The 15540-nt window shown below is 39.7% G+C and overlaps 3 protein-coding genes across 10 annotated transcripts in view; 1 reads left to right on the forward strand and 2 right to left on the reverse strand.

Moving 5' to 3' along the window:
* The window catches only part of LOC145889249 (nesprin-1-like), a 197458-nt gene that overhangs the window by 131733 nt on the left and 50185 nt on the right, over nucleotides 1-15540 (forward strand). For all 8 annotated transcript variants that reach the window (XM_082980162.1, XM_082980167.1, XM_082980168.1 and 5 more), the window contains 26 exons: nucleotides 5369-5481; nucleotides 5878-6102; nucleotides 6465-6662; nucleotides 6976-7096; nucleotides 7226-7322; nucleotides 7476-7696; nucleotides 7931-8073; nucleotides 8271-8477; nucleotides 8699-8849; nucleotides 8919-9065; nucleotides 9391-9556; nucleotides 9825-9970; nucleotides 10310-10483; nucleotides 10727-10891; nucleotides 11120-11275; nucleotides 11474-11631; nucleotides 11879-12004; nucleotides 12114-12329; nucleotides 12574-12664; nucleotides 12933-13142; nucleotides 13278-13399; nucleotides 13698-13956; nucleotides 14027-14160; nucleotides 14213-14399; nucleotides 14561-14722; nucleotides 15118-15282. In XM_082980162.1, coding sequence (XP_082836288.1) covers nucleotides 5369-5481; nucleotides 5878-6102; nucleotides 6465-6662; nucleotides 6976-7096; nucleotides 7226-7322; nucleotides 7476-7696; nucleotides 7931-8073; nucleotides 8271-8477; nucleotides 8699-8849; nucleotides 8919-9065; nucleotides 9391-9556; nucleotides 9825-9970; nucleotides 10310-10483; nucleotides 10727-10891; nucleotides 11120-11275; nucleotides 11474-11631; nucleotides 11879-12004; nucleotides 12114-12329; nucleotides 12574-12664; nucleotides 12933-13142; nucleotides 13278-13399; nucleotides 13698-13956; nucleotides 14027-14160; nucleotides 14213-14399; nucleotides 14561-14722; nucleotides 15118-15282 — 4260 coding nt within the window. The remainder of the gene's footprint in view (nucleotides 1-5368; nucleotides 5482-5877; nucleotides 6103-6464; nucleotides 6663-6975; nucleotides 7097-7225; nucleotides 7323-7475; nucleotides 7697-7930; nucleotides 8074-8270; nucleotides 8478-8698; nucleotides 8850-8918; nucleotides 9066-9390; nucleotides 9557-9824; nucleotides 9971-10309; nucleotides 10484-10726; nucleotides 10892-11119; nucleotides 11276-11473; nucleotides 11632-11878; nucleotides 12005-12113; nucleotides 12330-12573; nucleotides 12665-12932; nucleotides 13143-13277; nucleotides 13400-13697; nucleotides 13957-14026; nucleotides 14161-14212; nucleotides 14400-14560; nucleotides 14723-15117; nucleotides 15283-15540) is intronic.
* Nucleotides 638-2206, reverse strand: LOC145889644 (uncharacterized). The gene is made up of 3 exons (XM_082980636.1): nucleotides 2002-2206; nucleotides 1495-1674; nucleotides 638-1424 (listed from the first exon to the last, which is right to left on the reverse strand). The coding sequence occupies exons 1-3, from the start codon at nucleotides 2069-2071 to the stop codon at nucleotides 820-822; spliced, it is 855 nt and encodes a 284-aa protein (XP_082836762.1). The 5' UTR covers nucleotides 2072-2206; the 3' UTR covers nucleotides 638-819.
* LOC145889669 (uncharacterized) lies at nucleotides 2379-4645 on the reverse strand. The gene is made up of 4 exons (XM_082980663.1): nucleotides 4411-4645; nucleotides 3285-3455; nucleotides 2918-3045; nucleotides 2379-2851 (listed from the first exon to the last, which is right to left on the reverse strand). Exons 1-4 carry the CDS (start codon nucleotides 4618-4620, stop codon nucleotides 2815-2817), a joined length of 546 nt encoding a protein of 181 aa, XP_082836789.1. The 5' UTR covers nucleotides 4621-4645; the 3' UTR covers nucleotides 2379-2814.

The following is a 15540-nucleotide window of genomic DNA, read 5'->3' on the forward strand; positions in this document are numbered from 1 at the left end:
AATACAAACCAATTCCAGAAATTTGCGGTCGCAGAGAAAAATACTATGCCTGACCGAGAGCCAGATTCTTGTACTGTTAACGAGCAAGTTTGACTGTCAAAATATGTTTTCTATATTGGTTTATGTTACAACTTGTAATCTTAAATATAAATTTTGTCGCACAATCTATCAAGTGGCACTGCAAAGCAATAGTAGTATTGGGCAGCAGTAAACCTATGCACGCGCCCGCTGCTCGATCGATAATAGTTTGTTACTGTAATGGTTGTCGCAGAATTTTAGCATAAACTTCGTTGTGTGCACTGCTCGTTTTTCGACTGTTTATACCTCCAGGAAAACTGGGCGAACTTTTCTTTCAGTTATTTTGAATGTTATACCAGTTTTCGAGTTTCAAAACCAGCCCGAAGTTAACTTGCCTTCCTGTCTAACATTTTCCGCATTGTTGTTCGTGGTTTGCTTGCAACTTCAGACGAAAACATTGTTGCTATATTTGGGTTCGTCAGTTGCATGTGAAACCCTCTTGTGTTCCTCACACGCAATTACGTTGCACTGCGTTGCTGTTATAGAGTTAAAAAGTGTAGCTTTCGGCAGCCACGTTACAGCTTTGAATATGGAAATTCAAAGTTTTGAGTGGATGTCATTTCTCTTTTTATGTTCCAGTATTAGCGAAATACATTCAAATTCAGTCCACAATATACAGCATATGTATGTATACGTATATATATATACATATGATGATTTAAGTTGAATTAGTTTGAACTTCCATTATGGTTGATTGTACAACATCAGTAGTGCCAATATCTTAAAAATAAGTCATAATGATTAATTGGCGTAATATGGTATCAGTAGCATGGGCAGCAGTAGAATTTGTTGACTGCGGTGTATCCAATGGTCGACCGAGTTGGTTGTGGCTGTAATACGGTTTGTAGGACTTATTGGGGCCACAATTTTCCAATGGTGTTGCGCTGCTGTTGTTGAATTCAAAGAGCTTTGAACAGTGCTTAATGTAAGGTTACTTCTTGTGGTCGATTTTGTAGTTTTAGTGCGTAATGTGGATATTGTGGTGCTTTCTCCAGTTGCCGTTATGGGCGAAGTTGTCTCCGAAATAGTCGGCCCAGCAGCTGTAGTAACTTTCAAAATTTTAGGACTTCTTGAAGTGGATTTTGTAGTTGTAGTGCGCAACGTGGTGGTGGTGGCGGTGGTGGTGATGGCGGCTGTCGTCGGTTTAGGTGTTGTTGTGTAAATTTTTGGCCCATCCGCTGGACATTCGCCACATTTTCCATGTTCTTTGACATTGATGTAATTACTCACGATAGGACACCAGTAGAAGCTACCGAAGACAGTTTTATAATAAACACAACTTGTGTGGTTATGTCCGTGTTCGTCTACGTACGGCCAAACGCACTGGTAGCCATCAACGGTACATTCTGTGTTAAAAAAAGTATTTTTGATTTTTCGATAAAAGTAGGTGACAGTTTTGTAAGGCACACACCCTACCTGTTTTGGGGGGAGGACATTCATCCAAGCAGTAACTATAGTCCACATTTTCAGTGCTCGACGTAATTTCTGACTTAATTCCACACCATTTGCCACGAAAACCATCAATACACCTGTTATATTGCTTGCCCTTGTACGTAAATGGGAAGACGCAGTCGATTCCACTTCTGGTACATGTTCCTTGAAATAACAATAAATCACATTTTTGGGGGGTTTTCTTCTTGGTACATGGGTCGGGCACTTGACCAGTGCTGCAAATCACGCCCATGGTTTTACATTTACAGATCGTGGGTAGGTTGACACCAAGCGATTATATTGCCCATTTCTATCAGTATGTGAATAAATTTCGTACTAACGTAGATGATTTTGCGTTCTTTCTTGCAGTACTTTATAACCTTTATGACCAGTTGTACAGAAGAAAGAAAGCTTTACTTTGTTAGTCAGTTGTTTTGCTACTCATTACGACGCAATTATACTAGAACAAAAGATATTGAAAACTTTACTTACTTTGCTGTGGTACCAAACTTGACTCAGAGATTGTCAAGAACATGCAAAGTAACAAACAAAACGGCAACATTCTTCTCAATCCTCGAATTCTTCGGAAAATATAGTTTGAAAGTACTTGCTATAATACACAGCGATAGTATTTTTTGCCTTGTGGTTGTTGCCTTTCGATGTTCACCACAGCAAATTTCGCTAGACTACGACTAGGACTTTCCTAAAGCGACTGATTGCTATATGGGCTGTTCGTGCTACTTCAGGCAAACAGTTATTGTGACTTGAATTGAATTTTGTATTTGTATGTGAAGCCCTTGGGAATCTCCATCCGGAATTACGTGGCAATGTATTGCTGTTTTTCCAAATAAACTGGGGATTTTACCAGCTCCGACTTGTTTAGTTATAGTCAAAGTTGCCTTGCAGGAGAACATACCAACGGAAACATTTAAAAGCCAATCGCTTGAAACCAATTGGGTAGTATCTGTTTCCAAACCAACATACATTTACACAGCAGAGTTCATTCTGAATAAAAGCGACACATTGTAAAAAAAAGCCTTTTCCTCATTTGCACTACACATACAGGTTGATGAAATTCGTTTGACGTTCTTGATAGTATAAAGCCTTAATAATGTCACGTTTATATGGCGTGTTTTTCTATGAAACATACAATGGTACAAATAGTAGTGAGACTGGATTACTTCAAAATATTGGGCAAGTACAAATTAAACTCACAAAACATTAACTGAACGCAGTATAATAGAACATGCATGTAGAAGGCGATCGATTGCAATTACAACGAATGACTCGTAACTTGATACTTTTTCAAATTAGATGCGGCTCGTTTTCGGATTGGCAGCAACTGGAAAAATAGAAATTATAAACATACACTTGGTGTCGCTGAAAAACCTTTCAACGATAAACATACCTTCCTCTGTAATGCCAAGTAACAGCTGCAGCTCCAACCAGAAGTATGGCTCCGCAAGCGACAATGACGACGACTATAATATTATTGCCCTGTGTAGGACTGGTGGTTGCTTGAACATTACGAATTCCCTGTAAATGGTTGTAAATATTCTGTGTTTGGGGAACGAGTAATACAAAAACACAATTCGTAAAAATTTGTAATTTATTCTTAAAGCTTCAATGTAATTATTTTATGTTTACATGTGGCATGTGTGGGTAACTTATATTGAAAATTATCACTTTGCCACAATCGTCGCCTTACAATGGCCATCCTCCACTGGTTCGGACCAGATCACAAAATCTCAAAAAAAATTAATCACGTGACTTGCCTGAGTTGTAGCTGACATATTGTCGTCACGTGATTCTTTTACGTCATCAGGGATGTTTGTGACAATGTCCTGATTGTAATTATGTTGGGTGTCGTTGAGTGATGTCTCTTCTGTTCCCGTAATCGCGTTGTCTTCTGACGATTTCCAATCCGCGCCGCTTGGTGTCGCTGTCTGCTTCACACATTAAGAGCCTCTGATTTGTAATTTTGTAAAGCAGTCAATTTGACAATGGCAGATTTGCAAAGCTAAATCAAAATGATTGCTACCCCACTTGTAGATGCTGGAATATAACTAGCCCAAACACAAAACCCACAAGCACGACTTGCCTGCATCGACATTGTCAGATTGCCATCACGTGACCCTTTTACAACGTCAGCAATACTTGTTCCAGCGTTCTGATTGGTATTATGTTGGGTGTGGTTAAGAGACTTACTTTCTGTTTCCATAATCGTGTCGACAGCTGCACTGCGAGGTGTCGTTACTTGTTTTGCAAGCAGAAAATTTATGATTGACTTGCTGGCAGGATACACTATTTCCGCCTGTTTTCCAGACTTACGATGTGTGAAATAATATAGATACAGTTTTTTGGTCGTAAGCATAGGGAAAAAAATGATCTGTAAAGTTTTTCCCAAGCTTAAGACCGAACAAACTGTGCTAATGTGTGGATGTCCAAGGTTGAATGTCCTTACACCTCATTGGTTGATTTTTACGATCGCAGCTTTTTGAAAGTTACATCGAAACAGTTTCAGTCATCATTGCACACGTCCTGTCTGCATGTAGTCTGACGACACCCGAATAGCTTTGACGAATGGAGACTGGAAATTTGCCGAAGCGAAACTTTAGTTTTACAAATTACTATTTATTCCTTTGAAAGGGAAGTGTTAAGTATCGGCATGCATCAAGGCTGTTCGACTATAAGCGTGCTGATGAAAACCTTTGAAAATCAGTGGATCATGACCAAAATTAAAAAAGGGGTTAAACCTTTTATAGGTGTTTTAGCTCTAACAATCTTAGACTATCTTGAGGTACTTTTTGCAAAACCTATACATTTAAGGGTTTTGGATTGTATAATATGGACAAACCTCTTCTTTCTCCACATTATGAACGAAAGGCTTTGTTATTTTACCTGCATTGTAGCTTCATTTCTGGTATTTGCTCCTTGTGACTTAACTTCGAAGTGCGTGGTCGAGTCGTAACGTTTCTGTACGACGTCCATTGTTGTTGGTTCGCCCGAGAAATCGACTTGTATCGTTTCGTATCCAACACAGTTTTGTACGCCGAACGATAAACACTGATGTAGAACCAAAATCACGAGGTTGACACAGACCACCTTCATTATCACACTATGTTTCGCTTTTTTATAAACCTGTTAAACAAAGAGGTGTTCTTGGAATGGGTATTTTGTCGCATTGCTTCTGTTGCTTCATAAGCTAACCTAACTTTTTTTAATTAACCTGTTTTCATCTGCGAATAAAGTAAGTTGCGGTTTCAAAACTTAAATTAACTTACAGACAATCTCACTATTGGTACGATCTATTCATGATCGCATGACAAAGGCTCGCAGGCGAACCATTTTGCTTTGCCAACCCCCGTACTGCTTAATCATGACTTCCCTGGCGCCTGATTTCCGCTTTAAGCAAACCGCGGGAAGAGTCATATTACCCGTTTTGGAGGTTCGTCGCTGAGCGATTCAACATTGAGTGTTTCGAAAAAATTGACGTTGCTGTATAAATATCGTCCGCTGGAAAGTTGAGGCTGTGTGATAACAGATAAAAAAAAGCAGTAAAATTAAAGAACAATAGTTGATAAATATTGTGTTGCTGTTGCTGCCACGCCATATTTTATTTCAATTAATCTGTTCCTTTGACACAATTAAACGTATACTTTTTTCACCGATGTGTCGCCTGCTAGATTTATTGAAATCATAAAGTCAGTTTAACAAATTTCAACAAAAAGCAGTTGCAAATGAGAGAAGGCCAAGTTTTTATGAACAAAACGAGCCAAGAGTGAGTGTGGGTGTGCAGGTTGTGTCTGGAAATGATACTGTGTAACGCACTCTTTAACTTCGAAATATTTTATTTCAGACGCAACGAAGTGAGATTGAACACCACCAAGAGGATTACCGGGCTCTCGCCTCACACTTGGAAGATCTACGTACAATGTGCGACCCAAGCGAAAGAAAGACACTAAACGCGAGGTTGAACACTTTTTAGTTGTGATAATTTGTTCTTGTGCGAATAAATTTCTCAGGTGTTATTTGAAAAGACACATGAGAAGTTTATCCTGATGTAATTGTTGCGTGATAACGAGGCAATAAAGTAACCGAATTGCCAGAAAAGCCTTTTAGTATTAATCCGAGGTCACATTTATCTGAACATTGTACATTTAAAATGCTCTCTGACAGAGATGCGTTCTAACTTGTGTGCTCTTAATCTTAATGTGTAAACTGCCAACAATGTCGACTACAGATTTTAATATTCTTATCCAACTCATATGCAATTTTATAAAGTACTTCTAATAATTTCTATTATAAAGCTAAAAAGTAATTAATGCGGTCGAAGGTAAAATTATCCTTCGTCTGTTCCAATTTCAGATACACAGAATGCACTAAATTCCTGGGTCGTGTGTGCGAGGTCGTATCTGCCAGAGAGGAAGCTCTCGACCGTCTTTCGTCGTTCCACTACACTGCGCAGAAGGTTGTCGTTGCGCTTGAGCGCCTCGAGGGTCACGTGAAAAGCAACGTGATTTCAACTGACGAGCTGATTCGTTGGCAAAAGGAATCTCACGAACTCGGAAAGAACATGAACGAATGCGCGAGGCAAGGAGCACATTAAGCTGCTATGTACATACGTTAAATGATGACCTTGGAACATGGATAATGTATCTTGATCCAAATTTAGCTCAACCTATACCTACAAGTACTTTAACTAACAATATTGTATTTTTCAAGGACTTGCTTAATAGCTTTATAGGGATATAGCCCTTTGTTAGGCATTGTTTACTTATCTGCGACAGCAAATTACTTTAGTTGGTGTATATAGTGAAGCAACAAACCTCTGATTTACGTCAGCAGATATTTTTCAATTTACTTTGTGTGCAAGTTGCTCTTTCAATGCGGGCTGAGCTGGCACTGTGCGTAATGCAAGGCAAAGAACATATAAATAGCCTTTTGTTTTGTAGAAATGGATCTGGTTTGGATCCAATACTGCAGCAAGCGCAACTAACCACACTCGACAGCGCTGCCACGCGGCGGCGCACTACAGTAAGAGGATACTTGAACAGATTGCAGGCGCGCTGTGAGAAATTGCAAGCAGAGATTTCAATAAAACAGGAACATTTCGATGAAGTGGATAGCATATGGCAAGGTTTCCTGGACAGGTAGGGGCCTTTTCCGGTCGGTTACACCTTATAATAGTTCTCACTTCACTTGCTGCAGTTGGCAGTAGGTGTATGTTTAGAATGCAATCGATATGGTTAAGTTAGTTAAATATATTTTAAACAAAACGCCAAAGCTCCTCACAGCTCCACAAATAGTAGCAACTGACTCAAAAGCACTAGCACACTGGGAAAAGGCAAAACCACTGGTGCATGACATTGTATGTTATTTCTTTAAGTGGAGGGGCACCACTTGGACATCATTGTTAAACAGATATAATAACTATGGCATAAATAATGATTGAACTGAATCCAGGAAAGAGAAACTCCTCAAAGCACTCGAGGATTTGGAGGAGAGAGCAGAGATTGATATTCTCATTGATGATATTGACAATGAGAAAATGCAGATGTACGTGAAAATCTACGAGAAACTCAAGGTATTTCCAACATTCCAAACAAACACCCCCATTTTGCAGCAACAATACGTTTTTGAGGATACAATTAATATTAGGCCGCTCTCATATTTAGTTGGTGGTGGGTGCTTAAATTTATCGTGGTCTATGTAGGAGGAGCTGGATCTAAAGAAATATGAACTTACTGGACTCCAGGGCAAAGGAAAGCAATTGGGAGAAACGGATCCAAGCCAAGACCATGTGGTTCAAGGTACTTTTGCACTCACGTTTCTTATCTGCCAGGTCTAAGATAATAATATATGTGGGATCTACAAGGCTAGTGTTTATAGAGTGAATTTATACGTTGGATGAATAAGTCAACTACGTTTTAACTCGGACATTTGTAACATTTCAAACTTTGCAGAGCATTTGAAACTTGTCGAAATGACTTGGGAGGACACGAAAGATCTGATCGTTGATAGAGAAGAACAGCTGAAAAAACTTGCCGTGATGCTTCGAGATTACGAACTCGTCCGTCAGACAGTTGAGCGCACCCTTAGCAACGCTGAGGTGTTGTCGTCTGCTGCGGAGGCTCCAAGACACTTTAACGCGGAGGAGGTGAAGAGACACGTCAACAAGTTGGAGGCGAGTTACTTTACAGTGTTTATTGACCTATTTTAAAGGTTTTTGAATTAAAACAGCAAGACTTGAGGAAAGTAAAAATGCATAAGCACACCCACATACTGAAAAAACGACTGAAGTATTTCTGGCCTTTCATTAATAATTTATGGCGCCAGACACATCAGCAATCTTCCATATCGAAAAACACTTGCCAGGGACGTTTATAGCTTGCCACATAACCCGGAGTAATTTATCCAGAGCCTGAAAAAGGAACTGGACGAAAAACAACCGGTCATGGACGATTTAACCATGAAAGGAAAACTGGCGGCTGCTGAAGCGAAGAAACAGCTCGTATCTGAAGCAACCACCATACACGCCCGGCTGGAAGAGTTGGTAGACAGGTGGGTATTCATTTAGGTACTAATAAAAATGAGAATAAGATGCTTTTGATCTACGCAATTAAATTACGGACAAAACTAGCTGACTTCATGCGGACCCTGTTTGTTTAAGTGTTTACAGATCTAAAAAAACGTAATGTGTTCTCTTGTTCTGACTATTGCAGTACAAGTGGTTTGGAAAAAAGTTTATATTTTTTCAGATACCTGGACGTGGGCGACAAAGTTGAAGAAAGTGTTGAGAGCTTGAAAGGCCAACTTGCTCTTTGGAAGGAACTTATTTCGGCCGAAGAGGAGCTCGATGACTGGGTGAACACTTCCATCAATGACCTGAACGCTTCAGTTTCCAGCCTGGAAGACAGCGTCGGTTTGCAAGGAAAAATCAAGGTGGTCCATGAAGAGATTGAAAAGTAAGTCATCGAAAGTACCAGAAGCAAAAAAACTTATTTACATTGGGACGAAATTCAGAATTGTATTATTAGTTAACCTCAACGAAAGTTCATTCACTTGCAAAGTTTGCATTTAATCAATGCTGTTCGGCTTAAGTTTTTCTTCTCAATATTGAGTCTATTATTCAGTTAAACTTACGAAAAAATAAGGGACATTATTGCAAACTTTGCCATTCTCACAGGAACAAATCAGTGTACGAAGAGCTGCAGAGAAAAATGAACGAAGTGCACGTGACCCGAAGACGCAGCTCAGTGGGTGAAATGGACGAGCTTGCCCAAGTTAATGAAAGCATGAAAGCAAAACTGGATAAGGCCACAAGCGTTTACCAACAGGTAAGAATTGGAATAAATACTATATCTCCACTTATCAGCCTGTGACTTCATTATACTGTTTTTGCGTAGGCCCAGACTCGGTTGGAGGACTTTACAACACAGAGGAAGATGCTGGTGGATTACGTGGAGGAGTTGTGTGAGTGGTTGGACCATAAAGAGCAGTCACTCAACTCTATGCTGCGGAATCCGAAACCCGAACATTTGAAGAAATGCAGGGTAAATAGATTTTTAGTTTAACTTTGTTAAATGTTTTTAAACACGAGTTAAATGTTTTTAAACAGTACAAGTATGTTTTGGGATCAAATTAGCTGCTTTCAGTCGACCTGAAAGTTATTCACCAAAGATATCAACGTCCGAGAACTGATTTACCACAATACTGACTGGGCTGATTTAAAAATACTTTTTTGTTATTTTTCCTTGTCTATAGTTACATTACATACACATAAGCTGACACTAAATTTTGAATGGTGCTGTGTGCTAAGCAGTTATTTATTTTAGCTATTCTGGATACCTTATTTATTGGCGTCATTACACTTTTCAGGAGATCAACTCTGAAATTTTGGGTCAACGAGACAACGTTGAATCGACCAAGGAACATTTCAACAGTTTGTGTAGGAAGTTTCAGACACCTGAATTGACATCGGTACAAGAAAAGGTTTCAAAACTTACCACAAAATACGAAGAGATCAGCAAGCTCCTTTCCAAAGGTATTTTTCACAAGTTTATTCGGTATACAGTATTAAGTATGTCCTTCGAAGTTTCCAAAATTTGAAACATAATTACAACTGTATGAATTGCAACACATAAAGAATGTCACATCATTTCGCAAACTAAAGTACAGCCACTGTTGCAGGTGCGTTTATTTCCCTTGACTACAAAATTATGGCAGTATGAGATATTACGTGTACTGAAAAATTTCGAAAAATGCGATGAAAATGCAAACCATAGCTTTACTGAATTTCTGACATTGTGTAGTAATGGACAATCTGGAGGGAAGACTGGACGATAATTTCAACGATGCAGTGAAAGATTTTTATGCTTGGTTCCGCTCCTCGAAAGAGGTGGTCGGCGCATGCGCAGACACGTCTGGTGATGTTCCCGCATTAGAAGAAAAACTAGAGGTAAAATTGTTGCAAATAAACTAACGTTCAAACTGTTTCTAGTTTTCTTTAAAAAATTAATTGTCAACTGAGCTATAGACAGTTGTGCGCACGCTGTTTCGACCTGTGAGGTATCATTAGTGCCTCTGGTAACTGTAGCGCTGGATTATCTTATTATGGGTTGAAAAAGTATTCTTCACAGTCTCCAGCTCAATGATTATTACGGATCTTATATGCTTGTGTATTAGTCTAATGTTGTTGTAATGAGACTTTAACTTATGACGTTCCACAAAATCTATGAATACAGTTTTGTAACAAGTTCATCGGTGTTTATTTAAACATAAAAATACACGCACACAGAAACTGCAAAATTTCGTGGCGAAAATCGAAGAAGGCGAGAACCGTGTGAACAAAGTTGTGACGAGTGGTGAGATTTGTTGCGACGCACAACTTTCCAGAGCAAGTTCAGATTCCGTGCAGCAACAAATGCAAAATGTTAAGGACGAATGGCATGACTTTCTGGCACAAGTACAGGTAACTTTAAACGCCTTTGCTGTAGCATTTATTTTTTTTAGTAGCAAATATTTTTTTCCAAAGTGTTAATTTTGTGTTTATGGTGTTTACTGAGGCGACAACATGATGTCTTTTTTAATCTACTCAAGCAAAACATTTCAAGCATAAATCAAACCTAACTACATAAGCCTTAAAAGTCTTGCCATTTCTGACCACCTATAAACGCCTACCAGGAGTACTAATTAAAGCGTGCAACTTTGGCAGGATCAACGGTCGAACCTTGAATCTTCACTTGCCGTGCTGAGGTCACTTGAGGACAATCGCAAGGAATTGGCCAGGTCACTGAAGGTCATCGAAAGATCTTTGCGCGATGAAGAGGAGCCCAAGGACGACCTCGACGCCAAAATTAAACAATTGGAAACTTTACAAGTAAAAATGTCGCATATGGTATTTCACGATAAGGAAAGTTGCTGTTCATAGCTCGACATCACCACCTAATGATCTTCCCGTCTACCGTTTATTTTTTCTATTTTATTTGAACAAGAGGTTTATTGCCTTTGTGATATAGAACTATTTCTAGAACTTTCATTTTTGTTATGTTTATGACCTGGTTAGCTTTGACAAGGTCTATTTAAAACGAATCGTTTTTTCACATAGGCTTTGAACAAGGAGTTATCGGGCAAAAGCAAGCAAGTGGAAAACCTCATGCAACAAGCTCATGATCTCGTTGAAGGCGACTCGTCACAAGGTGGCAGTGCACGAAAGGCACAACAATTAATCACAATGTACCACGGATTATGCCGTAAAGCAAAGGTTGGTACCAGATGCATGGAAAGAGTCAAAGTCTTTCGCCTGTTGCAATGACTGCGATTCGGTTTTTATCCTATGTATTCTTTCGTATCGCGAATGTAACACCCAACTTGGGTGATAGAAAGCGTCGGTGGCTCTTTTAATTAAATAACATTATTATGTAACCATTGCCCACATCTGAGCATGTAACGTGTATTGCAGGAGCGTTTGCGGGTTTGCGATCAAAGTGTAAATGATCAGCGGCAGTACGATGATGCACTTGCATCAACTAAGGCTTGGCTCCGATCGGCGACTACCAAACTCGATGCATGCGTTGAGGCGACTCAACAAGCTGTGGATCAACTTGAACTCGAGGCCAGGTAGTAACTCTTCCTCAAAACGTGCATTTGTTTTAAAAGGTTTTAAGTATTTGAAAACGCAATCGTTTGATGGCAGATTGCCTTATTTATGTGTTGCTAATGCCATAAAAACACAAAATTTTACAAAAAAAAAATTTAAAAAATAGATAAAAAATTTTAGTAAAAAAAAAATACAAAATATTTGCCACACCGATGTTCAGTGGTACGAAAAAACATTTGCTAATATTTATTTACGTTTGTGACGTAGACTGGTGGACGTGCAAAGCCTGCTGTCATCTCTACAGGAAGGAGAAGTTAAACTGAACGTTGCGCTTGGCAAAGGGGAGAGAGCGTCCCAATCATCAACCATTGATGGAAAGCACAAAATACATGAGTATGTTTTCTATTATAATACAGAAGTTACAACCTAACTTATAAAATACCCAGGATCTGTTGTTGGTAACCGGAATACTTGGTAATAGTTTTATTACGTTTGTTTTTAGCGACCTGACTGAACTTAAAAGTAGCTACGAAGATCTGAGCGACAAGTTAAGCGACAGAAAAGTCAAGCTTTCTCAAAGACTCGCCGATTGGCTGCAGTACACCCAGTCACGTGATGAACTCGTTACCTGGTTGGACGAAAACGACGCATTGTTCGCCGGTCGCCCCGCCCTTGCCGTTGACCTCAAGGACAAGGAGGCCCAGTTGGAAAAATACAGGTGGGTTATTCCAACAAAACCAGTATCCAATTTTGTTTCTCATCACATTTATTTACAGCAAAATCTTTAGAATTTAAATTCAATTGTTATGGCTCCTTTGCATATATTTAATATTGAAGTTTTTGAAAATTTGCAAAGCGGACGTTAGTTCGGCATATATTAAAATGCGGTTTATGATAAATGAGTTCTGTCCAGTGCACTATCTTATCGTGGTAAGTCACCAACCATAGTTTTCTGTGTAAAGGTTGATCGAAGAAGACGTTTCTTCCCACGAGGAAACGATCGATTCGTTGCGCAACAAAGCTATTCGTCTTAACAGGGAGGGAGACTTCAAGGTAAGAATCCAAGCAATACAAACTACTCACTTCACATACCCTAAAATGCCCCAAGTAGTCTGTGTGTGGATCTAAACCACAACTACAAACTACAACCTGGTGATCACTGTACCTTCAGTAATAGCAATACATAGTAAAAAGCATTCACCAAATAAATAGGACCAGTCCGGTAAATTTTTAGCAAGTGTTTTTTGAGTGTATTTATATTCCTAAAGTTTATGAGTACATGCATAGAAATTGAGTAAAGAATGCAACCGTGTCTGTTCAGGCCATTGAAGAACTTTACGAACAAGTGTGCGAAAAAGCACTGGAGCGTGTCGCGCAGCTGATTCGTTGCGTTGAAGAACACGCGAGTTACTACGAGGCGTCACGTGACTTTGTGGATTGGTGCAACTCGGCCAAAGAGGAACTCGACCGCTGGTCTGACGTCACTGGCACGGACAAGGACGCAATACAGAAAAAGTTGCAGAAAGTGCAGGTAGGGTATGGCTGAAAAATGTGGGAAATTGAACGATCTTTTTTTGTATCACGCGTATTGTTTTGACGCAACAAGTTATTTTATTATATATATTTGTATATTTTTGTCTGCAATTATATTTTTTGAACTTTTCAGAGCCTGAAAGCAACGAGAACATACGGAAGACAAAAACTAGACACAGCAATAGACATCGGTGATCACGTGATTGCGGATACCGCCGAATCGGGTCGCGATGTCATCAAAACGGAAATTGAAAGGTGGGACATGAGAATTTTGTTGAAAACGATTCATGTCTTACAAGCAATGATGAGCTGTAGACAGTACTGCATAAAGTTTCGACCTGTTGCAATATCTGACCGGTCGAAGCAGTGTGCATAATTGTATGCATGTCACTAATCATTATTGGCTCATTGTTTGAAGAGATTTGCAACAAGTTATAGTTGATACTACTATATCTTAGATTCTCCTTTGGATTGCTTGTTGTTCTTACATATTTGACTGTATGTAGTTTGTAATGATTTCTTTTTTGTTAAACACGTTTTTTCTCGTTTGCAGTTTAAAGGAAGAATGGAGATCATGGGACAGATCTCTGATCGAAACCGAGATCTCACTCGAATCGCGGTTATCTCAAGTCACCAAGTACGAGGAGAGTTTCGAGATCGAACGATCCGCTCTCGCGGACGCGCTTGAACGCTTCCAGTCTCGCTTGAACGATTTGGACGTGGATGAAGTGTTGGATGCGAACACATCTTTTGATGAGGTTGACGGACAACAACAACCACAAAATACTACCGCCATCTTGAAGAAGTGCAAGGTAGTAAATAGCGACGGTTTTGCGATTATAAAGCTTTGGTGATTTCATCTGACACGTCTCTTTTTACCAGGTGATCAGTCAAGCTCTAAACGGCCTCCAGGAGTCCGTAGACACACTCAAGGCAAGACTGAACACGATGTGTCGAACTTACCAGGGTCCGGAAATCGACCAACTTTCGAAAGACGTCACTGCCGCTTTGCAAAGGTAAGCAAACGAAAATGACCCCAAAACTGGTTTGACGAATTTGTACAAACAGGTACGATGCGAATCGTTTAAAAACCGATAAGTGTCGACTGAACTGTGAGCGCGGGTTGAACGAGACCTTCCAGAATTCTGTGCGAGAGTTCGATCTGTGGATTAAGTCAAAGAAGGACGCGGTTCACAAATACGGGGAAATATCCGGAGATCGCGAGGTGGCGCAAGAGAGGTTACAACACCTGCAGGTGAGCAGCAGTCACTTCCTTGCAGAAATAGCAACTTTTATTGTAAAAAAGAAAGGCTTTATTGTGATGCCATCGTTGAAGCCTATTTTCCCATGTCAGGATTCTTTTGGTGTTTAGAGCCACCCATTGACCTGACAGCAGAAATATATTTATCGCTGCAGGCGCTTCTTGGCGGCGTAGATGCGGGACAGACGAAGCTCAATGCTGTGTTGAACACCAGTGAATGTTTGTTGGCTGTTGTCGGTCCTGAAGTATCTGGGTCTGTTCGACAGCAAAGCAAATTGTGCAAAGACAACTGGAGGAACTTTCTCAACGCGTTGCAGGTATATGTTTTGTCTGCAATGGAAGTTATAACGTACCTTTACAACGTTAAGACATAATAGTTATGGCAGGGCCACTGTTTCGACCCAATATGTCTCCGATCTTGTCAGCTAAATAGCCGGCGAAACTTCCACTTTGAGGTGACCATACAGCCACCATTAACCATTGGGTACCAAACTAGGTGTAACCCGACGGAAACTAACGAAGGTGGAAACATTGTGGGCAACCAAAAGTTAAAACCAACAGTTTCGTGTCTGCAGCTCGCTATAAAAACATTATTGGTTCTATTGCTTTTCATAACAGTTATGTATTAGTCAATGTGACAATCGGTAAAGCACTAAACAAAATGCTGTCTTTTGAGTGTCATATGTAACAACAACACACTGTTTCCACCCAGGATCGGGAACAGGGATTAAGAAATCACGTCGACCAACTGAAGGAGTTTGACACAAATGTGAATGAGATAACGGAGTGGCTTCAAACAGTGGAAGCGAAATTTGAAGCTGAGTCTGGACTGAAAGCAACCATAGGCCTGAAAAAGTCCCAGCATAATGCATTTCAGGTAAGAAGGAACAACCAAACCTGTTAAACCATCTCTAAGTACATTTAAAAAGCCTCAATAAACACAAATGTTTCGTTTACACATGCAGGTCATTCGCTTTATGTGTGCTATGTTTTAGCTTAGTATAAAAACTTGTTTCGTACAAATAATTCTGCAGTATATTTTCTTTTGAAAACTAAATTACTATAAAACCGTCTTACGATAGTGTATTTATTAATCGTTTACTTATTGATAAGCTGATAACGTTTATGTAACTTC

This window comes from Ascidia mentula, chromosome 2 (genome assembly GCF_947561715.1).
Source record: "Ascidia mentula chromosome 2, kaAscMent1.1, whole genome shotgun sequence".
Lineage (NCBI taxonomy): Eukaryota > Metazoa > Chordata > Ascidiacea > Phlebobranchia > Ascidiidae > Ascidia > Ascidia mentula.

Bases quoted from the DNA above. Each gene is read 5' to 3' on its own strand.
- LOC145889644 (XM_082980636.1), bottom strand. From the start codon at position 2,071: ATGTTGCCGTTTTGTTTGTTACTTTGCATGTTCTTGACAATCTCTGAG. The intron at 1,675-2,001 runs GTAAGTAAAGTT...TGTTATTTCAAG, and splicing joins AAGTTTGGTACCACAGCAAA to GAACATGTACCAGAAGTGGA. The intron at 1,425-1,494 runs GTAGGGTGTGTG...TTTTTAACACAG, and splicing joins ATGTCCTCCCCCCAAAACAG to AATGTACCGTTGATGGCTAC.
- LOC145889669 (XM_082980663.1), bottom strand. From the start codon at position 4,620: ATGAAGGTGGTCTGTGTCAACCTCGTGATTTTGGTTCTACATCAGTGT. The intron at 3,046-3,284 runs GCAAGTCACGTG...AACCATTTACAG, and splicing joins ATATGTCAGCTACAACTCAG to GGAATTCGTAATGTTCAAGC. The intron at 2,852-2,917 runs GTATGTTTATCG...CTATTTTTCCAG, and splicing joins ACTTGGCATTACAGAGGAAG to TTGCTGCCAATCCGAAAACG.